The sequence below is a fragment of the Pholcus phalangioides genome, unplaced genomic scaffold (assembly GCF_987345545.1).
Source record: "Pholcus phalangioides strain wild (caught in Gottingen) unplaced genomic scaffold, Ppha-v1.0 ptg000014l_1, whole genome shotgun sequence".
NCBI classification, from domain to species: Eukaryota; Metazoa; Arthropoda; class Arachnida; order Araneae; family Pholcidae; genus Pholcus; species Pholcus phalangioides.
The window spans coordinates 25,249,932-25,268,215 of record NW_028301607.1 but is presented as its reverse complement, the minus strand read 5'-3'; the positions used below and the strand labels follow the sequence as shown (position 1 = coordinate 25,268,215).

General features: G+C 36.1%; 2 protein-coding genes across 2 annotated transcripts; one reads left to right on the top strand and one right to left on the bottom strand.

Annotated features, from left to right (window-relative positions):
* Positions 1-2,682: 2,682 nt before the first annotated feature.
* LOC149078334 (ribosome production factor 1) lies at positions 2,683-4,744 on the bottom strand. The gene is made up of 2 exons (XM_089241987.1): positions 4,633-4,744; positions 2,683-3,645 (listed from the first exon to the last, which is right to left on the bottom strand). The coding sequence occupies exons 1-2, from the start codon at positions 4,652-4,654 to the stop codon at positions 2,756-2,758; spliced, it is 912 nt and encodes a 303-aa protein (XP_089098113.1). The 5' UTR covers positions 4,655-4,744; the 3' UTR covers positions 2,683-2,755.
* A 205-nt stretch (positions 4,745-4,949) lies between these two features.
* Positions 4,950-17,989, top strand: Slob (Slowpoke binding protein). The gene is made up of 13 exons (XM_089241986.1): positions 4,950-5,213; positions 6,467-6,531; positions 6,636-6,733; positions 7,897-7,974; positions 8,825-9,093; positions 9,665-9,846; positions 11,003-11,109; positions 11,267-11,367; positions 12,196-12,249; positions 13,842-13,904; positions 15,486-15,562; positions 15,699-15,776; positions 17,125-17,989. The coding sequence occupies exons 1-13, from the start codon at positions 5,163-5,165 to the stop codon at positions 17,381-17,383; spliced, it is 1,482 nt and encodes a 493-aa protein (XP_089098112.1). The 5' UTR covers positions 4,950-5,162; the 3' UTR covers positions 17,384-17,989.
* The last annotated feature ends 295 nt before the right edge of the window (positions 17,990-18,284 follow it).

Below are 18,284 nucleotides of genomic sequence, written 5' to 3'. Positions count from 1 at the left end.
CAGGTTATGGCGATGCGTTTATAATAAACTGCCGTCCTTGTGTCAAATCATGAATGTTTCATTTCAACTACGAAATCCTCATACTTATGAGTAGATGGCAGCGAAATTTTCAGCTTTTTTCACATGGACGTTAAATTACATGGCTGTTTATTTTCATGGAATTCAGGATAGCAAATTCAGGGAAAACAATCGCCAAGAATGTGATGCTATAGGTAAACAAAACAGCTAATTACGACAGAAATCTCCGAAAAAATTACCAAATGACGAGAAGTGGAGCGATCGTAGGAAAGATGGACTTGAAGGTGCATGAGGGAAGGTATGCATAATGATGTCAACACACATTTTTAAATGTATATTATATCAGTGGTTCTCAATTTTGTACCATATGCCCCCCCCCCCTGCGGTCCTGGGATATTTCAAGGGGGGGGTCCACAGATGAAAATTAGTTAAAAGGGAAGGGGGCTACGAGATGTGTGATGAAATAAAGCTAAAATATAATGCACACACACCGTGAAACTTTGATATAACGATAACCTGCAGACCAAGAAGAAATGTTGTTGAGGGATTTATCGTTATATCAAATACCATTGTAGCAAGGTTTCACTGTATACAGGGTGATTCAGAAAATCATTGCCAAACTGAAAGGGCAATTCAGGCATACGAGCTGTTACAGTTCTTACGTCACACTTAAAGCAATCCCGAACTCAGAAAGCATGAAAAGTTGCAATTCTGACAACATAAATACGAGTACGTTAGGGGCCCACACATGTGCAAAAATTCTGCATGGACTGTATGCCTGCTACTATTGCTTAACCGTACATGCACCTCATACACATTCCCTCTATGGAATTTGTAACACATCCATTCATGCCAGAATGTGTGTTCTAAGTATATGTGTGGCACCCCTAGTGTATTTACATTGTCGGAATTGCGACTTCATGCTTGCTCAGTTCGGAATCGCTTTAAAAGTGTGTGGCGCAACAACTCCCTGTAACAGCTTCCGATGGCATTTGTTCACCTATGTTCCTTTGTGAGTTTGAATTGTTATTGTATGCCTGAACTGCCCTTTCAGTTTGGCTATGTTGTTCTGAACGTTCCTGTGTGCACACATACACATCTGACATGGCCTCTTCGGCTAGAAGGCTTCAGATACAATATGGGATTTTTTTGGGCTGACTTAGTCGGCAGGGGGGGGGAGCCTAGGAATTAATTTTTTCTGAGTGAGGGGTCAATACAATGCCATCCTAACACATGGGCCCAACCGGGGCCTGAGAAATGGGAAGTAACTGAATTTTTTGAGAATTTTCGAGGTAGGGCCTCAGGAAAATCACTTGGCCCGAAGGCCCATGAGGCCTTTAAGATGACCCTGGGTCAATGAGGAAAATTAGACAAACTTCTTAAACTTGTTACTACTCATGAGCATCATTGTGCTATTCAGGGTTCATTCAAAATACTGAAATCTCAATCATGATTTGTTTCACAGAAAGCAAATACTTTTACCAGAGATTTACAAATCCTATGTCACCATGAATGTTGAAGGAAAAGTATCAACTCTTATAGCAGAGTATTTACCACCCAAAGAAAAATTGACTTTTACTAGATTTGCGACTTAGCGCTTGATAATTTGGCAACACATTAGCAATTGAACACTCATTTCATGACTTTGAAGATTTAACGGCACAATGATGATCGATGATCCAGTTTCTGCTCCTCGTTATAACAACTTAAAATGGTAAATAAAAAAATAAAAAGAAACAGACTCTCATTACATAAAAACCATCTCTAGTCGAACACAACTGCATGATCAAGGGTAACTACCACAGAGGCACCGACATAAAGGAAACATTAGTGTGGGGACTGAAAGTTGCGTCATTCCATATATCTATATGGGACTCAAACACATACTCAGGAGGAGGAAGGGTGTAATGCATCGTATATTCCTGGCATCTTCAACCCCGTTGCTAGAGTGCACCGTGCGCTTTCAGAAACATCCAATACAGAGTTCTTGTGTTAGATTTTGTGCTTGCGAGCACTTGGTCAACATTCCAATTAAACACCTTATACAAATTGCATTGAAGGAGTATAATCCTGATTTCACGCATTCACGTGTCAAACTTGCCATAGTCGCACTGTGATGATTGGTACAGTCAGTGCTTGCGACTAGAAAAGGGTTGAAGACCTTTGATGTACTCAATTATTGGGGATGGAGAGACTCAAATGGCCACAGTCTTTCATGCTTTCTCAATAGGATGCCTGATGTGGGACCATGATTTTTCAACCATAAATTCAAGCACAGCAACTTTACTGGGAAAATCTGAAAAATTCCATTCATTAAAAAATATGTGACGTTCTTTCCCATTTCATATGATGGTAGATACTCCTGATTTATTGTAGCGTATCTATCAACATCGAAGGAGGTAGCCATGTTCAGGAAAAGAACCTAACCATGATTATTTTTTTAAACAACAGTTGTTGCCATTTGGCTCCTAAAATAAATTTTGGTGCCAAGATTTTTTTTGCCGATTTTTCAAGCCCTGTTGTTTATCAATGAAAGTTGGTATCGTGTTGAATACACATCCAATAAAATTATTTCTTCTGCAACATTACAATAGTACACACAATTTCCCTATTAACTTAGAAAAAAAAAATTATTTAAACCAAGAAAAAATAATTTGACGCAAATAACAAAAAAATCTTTTTATTTTTCTCGTATTTTATAAACTTCACGTTCAACTTCATAAACTTCCATTAGATATTACAAAAAGAATCTCCTTCTACTGGTCTCCATTTCGTGACGCTTGAGGATCCATTCATATTCTCCGTATTTCGAATCGAAGGTGCCTTTCTGGAGAGAACGCAACCTCAAAGTGAATCTCGGTCCGATTTCTTGCAATGCAACTTTTTTCTCATCTTTGAATTCGTAGCGGTGATTGCGAACAAAGATATAATCCCGTTGGTTATGGAAAGTCACGACTCTCCTAGCACGAAACTCCGGATTGATATCGAAGAATGATTGTAGTAGACGCCCGATACTCCAACCTAGACGAGTACGGACATTGCTCACTACAACTTCTGGCCTTTCGTAGCTTGCAGCACCACGACGTTTCACTTGCTTACGATACTTCAACCCACTCAATCTGAAATAAGCGGTAGGGCCATCGGGCAAGTGGATGACGAGCATGCCATTGGGATGACGACGGTCTTCATTGACGACGATGATGTTCGTGAAGTTTCTCTTGATAGCAGCTTTAACTATCTTTTTAATACTGCTGCGACGTCTTGGCACATATATCGCAGTATTCAGTATTATTCTCAACTCCTTGCAGAAACGAATAGTCCAGGTATGAGGATTTTCAGCACTCGTGATCAATACCTTCGGAGCTACCGAACCACTGAATATCGAAGCAAAGGTGTCAGACTCTGCATCCATGCGGACCTCAAGGTCATCTTGTTGAACATACGTCTCATCTGGTTCACGAGTGTTTTCAAGAGTTTTTTGCGGTTTGACAGGAACTTCGTAACCGAGTTCTTTGGCAGCTTTCTTCAACTTCCTGCATTCGATTTTCTCTTTTCGCTTCTGACGCTTCAATTTTATATACTCTTCCGAACGCTTCTGTTTATTTTTTATCTCCGAAATATTCCTACCTGCAAAACAAAAAACTCCATTAGTATTAAAATCATACAAACAACCAAAGACATTTACAAGTGAGGGAATAGTTATAGCCTAAACATAAGTTCAGCGGGGCAGAATTTGAGGAGAAAGAGTAAATTTTTTTTAGCATGGGAGTGGCAAAATTTTATATAGCCTGATGGACCGATCAGTGAGTGACCGAAAGAGTAATGTAGAAAGTGTGCAAGCATACGAGTGACCAAAACAGTGGGCAAGCATCTAAATGATTGAAAGAGTGACATACAGATCAAAGAGCTAGTCAGGGAGAAAGGTGACCAAATTTGTGTAGCTCACAGGGGCAGGGAGTGGTGGCAACACCATAAACCTGTCTCTGATGGGGTCGACGGACATATTTGGCACCGAAAATCGCCAACCTGTCCCCTATACCGAAGCTGTTTTCGGCACCCGTAATGTGTCTGACGGCCTTGGCGACTTTTGATCGGGTCGTCGGACATGTTTGGAGCCGAAAATCGCCTTATACCCAAGCTGTTTCACCCACCCTATAGGTCACTCGTCTAGTCATTTACTTGCTCATGCTCTAAGTCACACTTCTGCTCACTTATACGTTTGCAAACTCTCTAGATTACTCTTTATGTCACTCACTGACCCATAGTTCCCTTGCTGTTGGGCAGGGGCGGTCTTTTTAAGGGATGTACAAATTTTTACTGGCGTTCTGTCCATAGGCGGGTTTGACTTGGAAGTCTGGGGGGCAAGGTCATTATTGCTGGGGGGGGGACACGATGATGATGTCAGCTCATATATACATTAGATCAGTCGACTCCACCTTTGACGCTGGGAGGTGGGGCCATGCATCTGTCATTCTAATAATTTGTCACCCTGGGCCTGTAAATACGCCACTGACTACCTTCCCCCTCTTCAAGGATGTGGGCGGGCCATATTTCTACAGATCCCATCAATACATGATTTTTATAATCCACTTGACAAAAAAATGTTTGTCTTACTTGGTATGAGATTGTCACCCATCTCGATATACTGGCTAATGTTGAACAAGACGTTCACAAAATTGCCAAACGTGGTGCAGCAGTGGATTTTCTGGTTATGGACGACTTTGACTTGTATCTATCGAAAATGTTGATTTTATTTTTTTTAATATATTCTTTCTTCAAAAAAATCATTAAGCTGAATAAAAGAAATGAAAAAATCAATAAAGCTTTCATATAAATGTATTGGTTTTGAATTTACATTTCAATATATTTTTTTTTGCAGTTTATCCTCATTATTTACATGATTTTTGTCGATAGTTAAGGCCGTCCGTATGTAGCCTAGTCCCATGATTATGAGAGCTGCAATATAAGGTTTCGCGTCTCGGGTTACGCAACGAAATTGTAAACATCATTTGCTTTTCTGGAACATGACTCATTTGTGTTATTGAAGGCTGAGGAAAAAAGGATGAACTAATGATATTTAATGACTATTTCAGTTGGAAATACATCCTTTTACTGTGCCTTTTATTGTGAGATGAGGTGAAAGGATGAGCAGTCTCCGATCTGATTCTTCATCCACCCGTGATGTGACTATCATAGTAAGTATGAATGAGTATATCTATTTATTACACATTTCCTTGATACAAAACTCACCATTTTAATTATTTGAGTAGCTAATGATTTTTAATATGAGTGAAAAACTGCCATTTAATCTTAAGTTTTGGCGGAGCCGAAACTATATTCAGTGAAACCCGTGTATAATATTTTGTCTGTAACAATATTTTCTTTGATTCCGAGGGATATAGATGGCAGCACTGAAAAATCACAACTCACTAGGTGATAAATTGCCTATGGTGATAGACCTGAGTTGTGCTTGGTGCGAAAGAAAGAAAAAAAGAAAGGATCCAGTGGGGAATTCTATTTTAATAGGCAATAGCGTAAATGCTCAAACTGTCTACAACAATACTGTAGATTCCTACAGTATTGTTACAGATAGGTTTTGCTATAATTTGTCAGTCAGTGCGGACACATAGTTTGGGCGCCCCCCCATGTAATGTAGAAAGAACGATCAAAGGGTGAATTTGTGCTCCCTATTGTTCAGGGCATCAGACCCCATCTGCCCACCCACCCCCACCCAGTTTCAGCTCGGGTCTTGGTTTATCAAACATCAATTTTTATATTTTAATAATAATCTCTTTATATGCAGCAAATAATGCAATTACTCAGAGATAGGAACTGGTATAGTATAATAACTTTTTTAGCAATATGTTGGTGGCTTTTTTTTATTTGGGGAGAAATTTGTCCGAAACCCCGACAAGAATGAAAAAATTTTCATTACATTGCCAAAAAAAAAAATTATACTACAGCTTTTAAAACTAAAAAATAATAAAAAACGAATGACAACAAACAAATCAGCATTTTTAGACTAAATAAGGAATCAAGATTGAAAATATAACATTTTTGACCAGATACAGATTGAAAATGAATCAGTACACAGCAACATAGCAGTATCCCGCTTATAATGTTTTTCAAAAAACCGCCATGAAAAAACATTGCAAACGGGAAATCTAGATGACAAATAGTAAGATTTGAGACTTCAAAAATAGGTTATAAAAAGCAGGGAAACATTATAAGAGGGTAATCTACTGTATTATAAAATTAACAAAGGGTTACTAATTAAAACATGATCACGGAATAAAAATTCTGGATTATAAATGAAAACTGGGACTCTTTTAAATAATACAACGGTCCCCCTCTCCGAGTCAGGGATGAATTCTAAAAAATCAGTATTTCTACATATCGCCAGTTTTCTGTATATCTTGAATCAATATCTCATTCATTTAACACACAGGTTCTCGTTGTTGTTGTTCTCTTGGTGCTCATCTGCATCATGATATGGTATCTCCGTCGTTGTAGGTATGTATTCTTAAGGATGAGTGATTTCATAAATTAGTGCTTTATTTGTGTGTTGCTTATTTCATTTTTTATTTTGATCAAACTTCCACCATCTATCAATTTAGAAGACGTCCCAGGTATGACTATTCAGCTTTGGAAGATGAAGCTCTCTTACAAGACCGTTTGGAGATGGACAGGAAGTTTCATAGGGACATCTCCAGAAGTATAAAATTATTCTCTGTTATGAAAATTCTAATTCGGTGTTGCTAATGAAGGATCTAAATCAGGGATTCTCAAACTTTTTTCCACCCTCTGTGCCCCTTTCCCTAATCAACGCTGATCTGCGGCTCCCCAGAGCAGTTTAACAAAGAATCTCCTTGAAATGCCTTTGTCGGGAGAGGCCACTGTCTGCAACACCCCTTACAAAGGTTGGCGGCGCACAGTTTGAGAACCCTGTGTCTATAAATTAAAATCTTTTAAATGAAGCGTAAGACTGCATTGACAAATTCATGTCAGTTAAGTTAATCATATTGTGTATATGAGTACATATGTAACTTCTATTAAGATGAAGTTAAAGAAACAGAAAGCAGATCATATTAACCAAATTTTATGTTAAATCACGGCTTGACAAATCCTAGGCGCCACGTTGCTGTGGCAAATAAAAGATTGAAATCGGTACCTAATATTTTTGTGCGTGATAACTTAATTGAAGTTGAAGGACAGCACAAAATTATCTGAAATAATGTCAGCAAGTCTGTTAGCATGTAAAGGGAAGGGGGGGGGGGGTTCTCTAAGTCCTGCATAAGTAAAAAATACACTATTTTGGACCAATTTTGTCAGGAGAAAACACTGCTTGGTGGCTATAAAATTTTGTTGCCTCCTAAATTTTTTTTTCAATTTGTCAAGCCCTGTATTAACTGACAGACCAGCAATTTGATTGTGTCCAAAATGAAAAGTATTTAATTCACATAAAGTGAAAAATTGTATTTAAATAATAAATTTTAATAAGATTTTACTGTGTATATGGGTCCATGAAGCGCACATAAATTAATTAAGCTCGATAAAAATCAGTAATCAAGATGATTGAACCAAAATTTCAGCTCACAAACATAGCTTTGTTAGGTTAGCATGTGCATTCATATCATATCAATCAAAATTTTTGTTAGCAAAATCCGTATTTGTTTGCCAAGACTGAAAATCTGCAAAAAAAAAACCAGTTAGCTGTGGTAGTGCTGCACTTTATTGCCATGAGAAGAGAGATCTAGTAATTTATAATAACTCTTTTGTTGCATTTATTGTTTGCTGTGAAAGCTCGTGAGTTTGTGAAAGACAGATTTATCCCAAACATACTCCTGTGTTAATTATATATTTTTTGTTTATTTACAGACATGGCAGCTATCAATTGCCAATATTATCTTAGAGAAACTCAGCGGTATATCTTTATCCGCCAACTTGCCAATATGGGTAGGTTACTTGTATTAGATATTGCACAGTGCATAGACATTTAATAGCAAAATATATATTGTATCAATTCTCAAGTGATTAACTTTTGTAAAATATATAATTCCTTGATTCAACGATTTATTTAGAAGTTTCTATATGTTAATCTCAACCCTGATATAACGGTTTTCCTCAATTTAATGGATAAAAATTTTGGTTTCAGCTGATTCGTTAAATCAGGGTCCGATTTTATATATTTTTAACAACAGTTGATATGCTGGATTTTACAAAAGCTAGTTATCTGGTCTCAAACAATATTTTGTTGACTGCTTGAGTACTATACATAATCATTGGTAAAAGTGATTAATTTAGGAAAATTTATCAAATTTACCAACAGCCGCTTTGGTACTATGCATAATTGCCGGTAGAAGTGATAAATTTAGGGAAATTTATCAAAGTTACCAAAATGATCAGGGATTATGCAATCCTGTTTTATGTATAGGCCTAATAACCAGATTTATTACATTTGCAATAACATATACACGTTATAGAGATTTATAACATTTTCTCTTCATGGAGACTTACCGAAAATGTTATTCTTCTGCTAAGTACCGATTAGCAAATTGCATCAAAGGCAATAGTTAGTTAAGATCATGGTTTTGGAATGGTCAGTAAAGTATCAATTAACATTTGATGTTGAAAACTGATCATCATCTTTTTAGTTGTATTATTGTTTGGTTGGAGAGATTTCTTGTTGGAATAATGTATGTCAAATTAGATTCTATCAATAAAGATGAATCTCCCATAGCGATTTTTTTTTTGTTCCTTTGTAACATTGACTCAAATTTTATTTCGCTTTGAATTTTTCTCTCAGGTGGCAGAATCGACAAGCATTGGTTTTTGGTGCGAGACACTGCAACAAAAACAGAGCGGCTGTTGACGATGACTGCAGTTGCAGAAAACTGTGAAGTGAGATACAATGCCGCCACACAACCTGTTTTGTTAGAACTTTTCCTTGCTCTCCAGCATCCTTACATTTATCCTGTTTTGGACATAGACAGGAAGTTTATTTCGGAAAAAGAGTATGTGATATCTGTTATACCATATAATGAATGCGGTACTTTGAAGGACCTCATCCATCATGTGAGTAAAAAAAAATTCTTTTCATTCTAAATGGTTTTTCCTATTTATACATTAGCTTGTTGTTACAAAATCGAGTGGCCGAACTTAAAATATTAATTAATGCAGTGAATTTCAGTTTTTCTGTTTGAAAATAATTCTTTCATAAGTGTTATCTTAAAAATTTTGAGGTTCGCTTGATTGTATGGACACATTTTCAGAGTGAACACTTTTATATACATGTGCTAAATATACTTTCTGGAAAGTTTTCCATTTTGACTGTAGGGGAGGGGGCAGGTTTTAATGTTGTGTATGAATATATTAGAACATGTACAAGATGTTTTCTATGCATAGTTCATTTCAAAGTAAAGATACAGAAATATATTTTCAGTTAGGCTGAATCACTTGTTGTTTTATCAATGACAATGTTTACAGAATGAAACAGCTTCAGCAATTGATGCTTTAGTGACAGCAGTGGAGGATAAGGGGATAAATGTTAAGTCTAGTTTGTAAGTTTGTTGTGTATATGGATATTTCCAGTATATAATAGTTTTCTGTAGGTTAACCATCGCCCAAAATAAACTCACTTTCCTAGAGCCACTGTCAAGATGATTGGGGGAGAAAATACAGGCACCAGGGATGTGGACTGCCGCTGTCTCAGATACAACGACTAGGATGTCAGATCTTGGAAGCACTAATATTCTTGAGGGATCAAAGGTTTCCACCATTTGTGCACCTCCACTCAGGAAATGTGATATTGCAGAATGGCGTGGCCAGGTATGACTTTCATTTATAACTTTTGTCTGAATCACAAACTAAATCATTCCAATGATTGGAAAGGCACACAACCTCTTGCCCACAGAGAGCTTCAATCCAGCTCGCAAAGGCATATGTAACAACCTGCAAAATTTTACCAGGAGTCTAATTTGATAGCTCATTTTAAAAGTTACAAAATCTATCAGATGTAATGATGAAGATAATGTGAATTTGTGGATGAAATGTTCAAATCCAACTTTCTGATGAACGTCTTTTATAGTCCTCCGACCACGAGATAAATTTTCGCTGCGTCATGTCACGTCACGTCGGGTGATTTTATTCAATTTTTTTTTTTGGTAAAACGATGGCACATCGAGAAAAGTTCATCAGTGACTGAGCTTTCACGATTGGCATGTCCTTCTAGGATAAAATAGAATCGTTTGACGTGACATGACGTGCCATAGCCAAATCTCATCTCGTGGTAGGAGGACTATACTAACACATTGACAAAGACATCAGAGTTTTAATCTAAGAAAATTGTCGTACATGTGTCCAAACTGGCGGTGCAAATTTGCCTAAACAAAAAAGCACCAATTGGTCTGAGAAGTGGTTGCCAGGAAAAAAAAAAGTGTCAAGTGTATGGTTATAATGGGAAAAGTACCAAAAGTTATCAGTCTATCATACCAGGCCTTTCACTAAAAAAAAAGATTTATGCTTATTATAGCCAGTCCATCATCCGATTGATGATAAAAATGATAAATTAAATTCATTTATACAGCACGAATTCATATGATTAATTTATCTCTCTCTATCAGTTTTAATAATTAATTCATTCAGAAAAATTAATTTTACTGCTAGGAGTTAAAGTGATTTCTTTTATTGTTTTAGAAAAACCCTATCTTACCCATGTTAAATTCAACTTAATCGATGCGATTATTTCATGGAATTGATTGTGTGAAGCGAGAGAGACCCGTACAACTTTTTCATCACATTTGAATCTGATTAGACAAAGAGAGGGAAGAATTTAACCCTTCCCACTTCAGATTCTCAGCTAACCATTATTATTGATTGACAAACTATTTTGAAAAATTTATTACTATCTCATTCTGATTTTTTTTATCTTGCCTGAAAATAGTATGTAGTTAAATATAAAATGAAACTTGTGTTTTCATCATAGGCTTTCAGGACTGGAGAATGTTTTGTTGGGGTATAGTTCATGCTGTTCCTCGGTGATACCAAGAAAAGTATACTGTGACAAGGAATCTGCTGAAATAATTTGTTTTGGTAAAAAATATGCTCAGTTTTTTTTTGAATCAACAGGATTGAAATTGATTGATTGATCCCATCAACTGAAGGGTTTTATTTTTTATTTGGCTGTTTGTTTGCTATTATGAGAATATCAATTTGTATTGAAAATAATAATATAGTTACTTTTTCTTAGGACATTTGATTTTTGAGATATCTACAGGAAATGAGCTCAATACCTTCCACCCAAGTGATAAAAACTATGCTGAACTGGAGCATTATCCTCAAGTTATAAATGTAAGTGGCTTGCAAAAATCATGGAAATACATTCCTGCCTTAGCATCGTCATAGTCCCGATTTCTTTCCTTTACCTAACTGAGACACATAATTTTTATTAATATTAAAGCAAACAGCTATGTATATGGGAGAAGCCTTAACATCGTCAGAGTTGCATATATGTGATATCTCACCTAACTTGATGCTTTGTATTCTTAAAGCCCTCTTATTTTGTCAATGGCGATCCTAGATACTTTGTAACTTTGCTTCTCCTAAGAACATCCTGTCAGATAAACTTCCGGGCATGGCCACAGCTTTTGTTCCCATCTTGATAAACAGAAGGAGAAAGACTATGTTTGAAATATACCTTTTATCCCTTCCCTTTGTATAGCAATATGCGTACATGTAAATACTAGAAAAAAAATATTTTTTTAAATATTGATATTATAGAAATGTTGTATGTAGAATGTAGAGTATTTCACTTCCACTGTTTGTTTTTCTCAAAGTTGGTTGGGGGTGGGCATTATCACCTGCACAAAATCTGAAAAAAGTCTTGTTCTTAAAAAACAAAACCGGCATTTTACAGAGAGTTTTGGTTATCTCCACTGCACCACTTATAATGTAAATCAGTAAAATTTATGAAACCACGGATTGGGTTAAAGACCATTAACCTGCTCTGAAGCTTCCAAAGAATATCGCATCTATGTAAGGGGGGAAGACGATTTGTAAGTTCAGCATTATAAGTAATCTTGAGTAGTTTTATTTTAGTGTTAATTCTCTCTCTCTCTCTCTCTCTATCTTATTTTTGTAGATATTTCTTATGATAATTATCACAATTAAAATTAACAGGTCTTGAAGTTTATCTTTGATCAAGGAAAATACAAGTATCCATCATTACGACAAGTGAGTATCTTATGTTTGTTTCTTTTAACAGTAGTGCTAAACACGATTCCTTCTACAATTGTGCTGGACTTGAAAGCATTTATGTTCTTCTGTTACATATTCTTGCATTACCTAAGAAATATTCATAGATGAATGTAATCTATAATTGGGTTTGATTGCTCCTGGTTGCTAGGTTACCATGATGATTAATACATTGGTAATGCTTCCAAACATTTTCTATATAGAGTTTAAGGACAATGAAATTTTTTTGGAACTTATGCCAGCCTATCTACCAGCATGGAAAGGGGGTAAATGAATGAAAATACACACAATTACACATCAGGCAAAAATAGTCTGCTGAGTTGTTTGCTTCTGAACGTGAAATCCAGATGTAGATTTCCTTGAACCCATAACAGGCATTCACAGAAACCAACTTCATATTAGGTACAGATACACAGCACATTCAGACATGCCCGGCTTATTAGAAGTTCCTCAGAGAAATATTTACGAGGTGCATGTGCATTTTAGGTGTAGTAGTTACATGAAAAAGGCAGCGGAGGGTGGAAAAGGTCATTAGTTCCTTTAAAAGTCAAAAGAAAGATTATACTAGCCTATTTTTCTGTAAAAAATGAGTAAGAAATTGAGATATTTGTCTGTTGCCTGAATGGTTTTTGTGATTCAGCCCAATTAGTTCATCAAGCATTGTCAATTAATATAACTTTGTCAATCGCCAATCAATATAATCATTGAGCATTATTGAAAATAAGGGCTTACTCGCTATTTGGCTGTGGTCTTTCTGTTACATATAGCAACCATATTCAACTATTATTAAACCACACATGCAACTTGTCCATATTCCTCTGCAGAACTTCTAATGAATTGGTGCATGTTGGAATGTATGTGTCTGTGTTGTGAACCTAATGTTAAGTTAGTTTCTATGCAATGCATGGTTATAGTGCTGCCATCTATTTTTTGAACTATGAGTGAAGTGTAATAATTGAATATTTTTATTGCTGTAGGCCTGTTGCTCTCTGTGGGAAGACTTTTTAAAGGGGCGATCAGTTCACAGCCATATCTAACTCCATATCATTGAGCATTGTTCTAAAATGTTTGATTTAAAAATATTAATGACATGACAAATGTACAGTGATCTCTTACTTATGCACCCTCTCACTTTTCCGTTTCTCTCATTAAAAAGATGATTTTCTGCACTCCTGGTCAAAGATAGAGGTAAATCTATTTTTAATTATATGCCTCTCTCATTTATGCATCCCTCTCCCCCCCCCCCCCCATTCCCTTGCACTGACACATAAGTGAGAGATCACTGTATTACAGAACTGAGTATTTTTCTCACAATCTTATTACAGTACTTGCAATCTTTTTTTCCATCTCCTTGCCCGGGGATTCATAATATAAATAAAATGATATGAATTATATATAGAATGATATGAATTATATATAGAATGATATGAATTATATATAGAATGATATGAATTATATATAGAATGATATGAATTATATATGATATGAATTATATATAGAATGATATGAATTATATATATATGAACATGAACAATTTCAGTTGCAATGAAAATATAAATCTATAATTTCAGGTAGCGGGGCTGGAGTTTTTCCGCCACATCGATCTAAGAGAATTACAGTCACACATGCCAATAGTAAGATGTTTTTATTTTTCTACTTGTATTTTGTTCTGATCATGTTTGCTGAGTATAAAATGTTATGAATAAGAAAATGAGAGACATAAATATACAGTAAAACCCCTCTCAACGGTCACCCCTCTTTTACAGCCAAATAGTAATTAAGTTTTATTTTAATGGCTTCAATAAGAACCCCTTTTTCTTTTAACTGTCACCTCTCTTTTACAGACAATTTTATTTTTTCCTGCTGATGTCTGCTAAAAAAAGTTTTCCCATGATAACTTATTACAATTTTTGTTGGGTAGAAAAAGCATTGATAAAATATAGTACAAAAGTAATTGTAATTGACCTCAGTAGATGTTAATGAAAAACTATATATAATCATGAAAGGCATATTCAGCTGCATAGGATGGACAATTCTATGGCTGACAATATAGAATAAAATCCTAATTTAGTACCAGTCCTGCTCAGCACCAGAAATTTTCAATGAACAATTTTTCCAGATACAGGGATTAAAATTATCAACTTGTTATTTGATATAACAAGTTAATCAAATAACAAGTTAATCATTTTAAATTTCAATTTCACGGTACATTTCACAGAATTTTATTGCTAAATTTCATTAGAGCAACTGGCTGGGGTTCAATTATATGTTATTTATTGTTTAAGAGGTTGAGATGGGCATGGAGGTTGTAAAATACATTCTATCTGACCAAGAAGTATCCGGAAACCCATAAAATTTAGTGGACCTGATCAGTAACTATGCAGCAGTTTCTGAACTTGGCCTTTCAATTTCTGTGTGTGACACTTTGACTGCAGCATCATACTGTGACATCCGTGGATAGCACTGTTCTGGTCACACTGCATCAATACTTTTTTCAAAGGTCCATTCTGTTTTAACATCATTGGGTACCAGCTCATACTGCACATGCAGAGCGCAGTTGTTCCTCGATATGGGCATTCAGGAATCAGACTGCCTAGTGACAAAAGTAATGGCAGAAGCCACGCAAAAAAGGTAGTCAAATATAGTTTTAACCCCCACCGTTTCAATCCCTTTGGCACTCAAGTTTACCACAGGTGTCTCCATAGAATTCACAACACTTTACCTTTCAACCAGCTTTGGGTTTGAAAGTGCCCACTTTGCAGACAGAAGCAACCTATCCTCCCGATTTCTTTGCTTCAACTGGTTTGACAACAAACACCTGTGCACATTCCAATTGCTAGGCCTGTTCTAGCCCCTGCCTCGATTCCCCTACAGTCATTACTTATCTCTCATGTTTTGTAATCTTTTGTTATCTCATATTCTAAAACATGGGGAGTCATTTTTCAAGATAATCTGGAAAATGATTATCGCTGTAGGTTCAAAATACAGAGTAAAAAATATAGAGTAAATAGGAATACCGTCCAAAGGGAGGGAACCAAAGAAATATTGTTATAAGCAGATTTATCATTATAGGCAAGTTTATTGTTATAGAAAATATTGTTATACACAGGTTTCACTAAATGGCACTGAATTTGCTCTGAATTTTTTCAGTTTTCAACATTTTCATTTTACTTTTTTTTTTCCAATTTAAGTCACTATATGATTTTTGATTCTAGCCTGTTTTCCGAGGAAATGTGAGTCAGCGAGCCAAGTCCCTGTTAAAGGAAATAAGACGAAGTCAAAGACCTAAAAAGTATTTGGATTTTTATTCCCGCTATACAGCTACTTTTTGAAAATATAAATATAGATTTCTTTGCTATCATATCTTGCTGTAATTTTTTTTAAACTAAAGGACTTAAGGAGAAACTTTTAATTTTCTTCAATTCTAGAAAAAACAAACGCTCACAGTCCATGTCCACCATAGAAACTGTTTCCGTTGACAGCAGAGACTCCCTAGAGAGCAATAGGTATTTATCGCTCTATTTTTAGTGCATTCCTATCCAAAGGATAGCTTTTATCTGCTTCCATTAACCACATATTTATGTTGCTCATATGAAACATAGACAAAGCTGATACTGACTAAAATATTTGAAAAACATTGGTTTCGAGATGGCCCTGCATAGAAATCCCCCTTCCCCTATGGGAAAGCTCACTACACTCCAGCCCAGGGCACTGGAGATATCCTTGCTTGACCATATTTTGAAACTTTTGGTCAGTATATCAAAAAAATCAAATCAATGAGTAAGGAGAGGGGTGGGTCTCGCTTCTGGATTGGGGAGTGGGGGGGGGAGAGGCATGAAAAGAAAATATGGTCCTAAGGAAGCCATAGAGACAAAAAGATTAGGAAACACTTTTTTCCCCCTAGCACAAGAATTGAATCTAGGTGACACGTTGTACCGTGAAACCTCTTAACTATGGCCACTGGCAAGACAAAGAAAATGTGGTGGTTATTGGGAGGTTGCCATTGTTAAGATGTTCAATATTTCTGAAGGAAAAAAATCTTGATTTCATGCAAAATTGCAAGAAACCATTCTACTCTCCTACCTGATGTTTGTTGTGTAATGAAAATGCCTGAATTTAGTACAAAGATCTTGCATACCCATTGGCATCTGCAGGTACTTGTGAAATCCTGAGGCTGAGGACCTCATTTTGCAAATCCCTAACATAGCAAGGAGTGGTTCTACGTCTGTGCAATCTGGGTGTCATTGTAAGAAGGGCATCCCCCCTTCTCATACTGGCTATTCCTTTTCTCTTTACCGAAAGGGGAAAATAATTGCGGAGAAAATTGGAAAGAAATGTTTTATTTGTGAAATTCATACTATGAATTTGATGCATTTTATCTAGCTGGGAGGTTTCCATCATCATTTTTACTGATGCTGCTTATACGCCTGAGGTGCTGAAAACAATGTCTTGAGCCACCCATGTAACATAGAGAAGAATCCATACTAATTTTCATGTCCAAAAGTGGCTGTTATTGTGAAATCTTTGTTTAGAAGTTAAACTTAATGATAATCTAATGGAATATGTTCTGATCCGAGAAAATATGACCGCTATTCAGTACAACGGTGACATCTGAGGTGTTGTTGTACAGAGGTGAATGTTATGGGAGGTTTAACTGTACTTGTTATAATGCATTTGCCACTGTTGCCTAGCAAATATTCTCCCAAGAGGGTGAATGTCTCAGACTGACCAAATGCTGTGCTACTTGTCAGTTATTTCTGTTTGTCAGCTCTCGCTATGTTTCATTTTGGCAACCCATATAGTTCTCTACATCCAGATATATACAATCAAAATATTTGTATTCATACTTTCCAGCCAATGCGTAAAGAAAAAGAAGAAACGTGCTTTATCATCTTCTGAAACTACACCAGATCAGCTTTGCACCCAGTTACAGACTCTTCCCCTGTCAGATATAGAAGCATCTACGTCGGTGCCTTCCAAATCACATCAAAATCAAGATATGCAGAGGCCGGAGGATCCACAGCAGTTATCTGTTCACGAAATGCTTCTACAAGAAATACGCTCAGGATTCCGTTTGAAAAACTCCATGCAAAATCTCCATGTTAACGTCTGATTTGTTGCTCTCTTACTTTCTATGCATCTGTGATGAACCGCTTCTGTGTGCACAATTTTCAAACGAATGCATTTTTTTATGCTCTTGAGTGTGAAATATCATCCAAAGTACTTTTGTTAATCAAAGTACAGAGAAAGTATATAGTTTTTCCCCTTATGCATGTTCTAAGAACATATTCGGGGCATAAGAGACTGAGGACGTTTCATGGAAAATATGTGTGAAAATTGCTCTGATTATTATCATAGTTGCCATTCCTATTAGCCTGTGATTTCTAACCTGGTGGAATAAGTTGCTGTTGATCAAATATGTGTTCTGTTATCACCATTGTAATACCTTGCATTTGAATGATATTTTTCTTAATTTTAAAAGTTGATATTTTCTGTCCAAATACCAGAAGATTTTTTTTGGTCTCTAGTCATACTGGTGTTTGGCATTACAAAATTGTTTTATTTTTTCTTAGAATATTCACAATGGCCATGTAGATCATGCTTGATATATTGTCACTCGCAACATGAATTTTTGATTCCCGGTAAACTCTGCAGTTTTTCAATGTTCAGATTAATTCATGAGAAGTTTATATTATCGATAAAATTTATGTTCAAGAGCAATGTTTCCTTTAAAATTTTTTACATGTGCAAACCTGTTTTTGCTCTTCGTGGTATTGATAATATAGTGGGGGGGGGGGGGGGAGTGCCGCAGTATTCAGCAATGATGTGTGTGTTAATTTTGTATGCGCTGGAGCAAGTTCAATGTGTACGGCCACTCACGGTGCAACTTAGAGGGGATATTGTTGTAGCATATAAATGCTAGATTCTATTACATATCCAGTAGACCCTCATTAATCCAGCACATATCAGACCAGTTTACTGGAAAGCAGTTGAAAAAAAAACCCATTTAAATT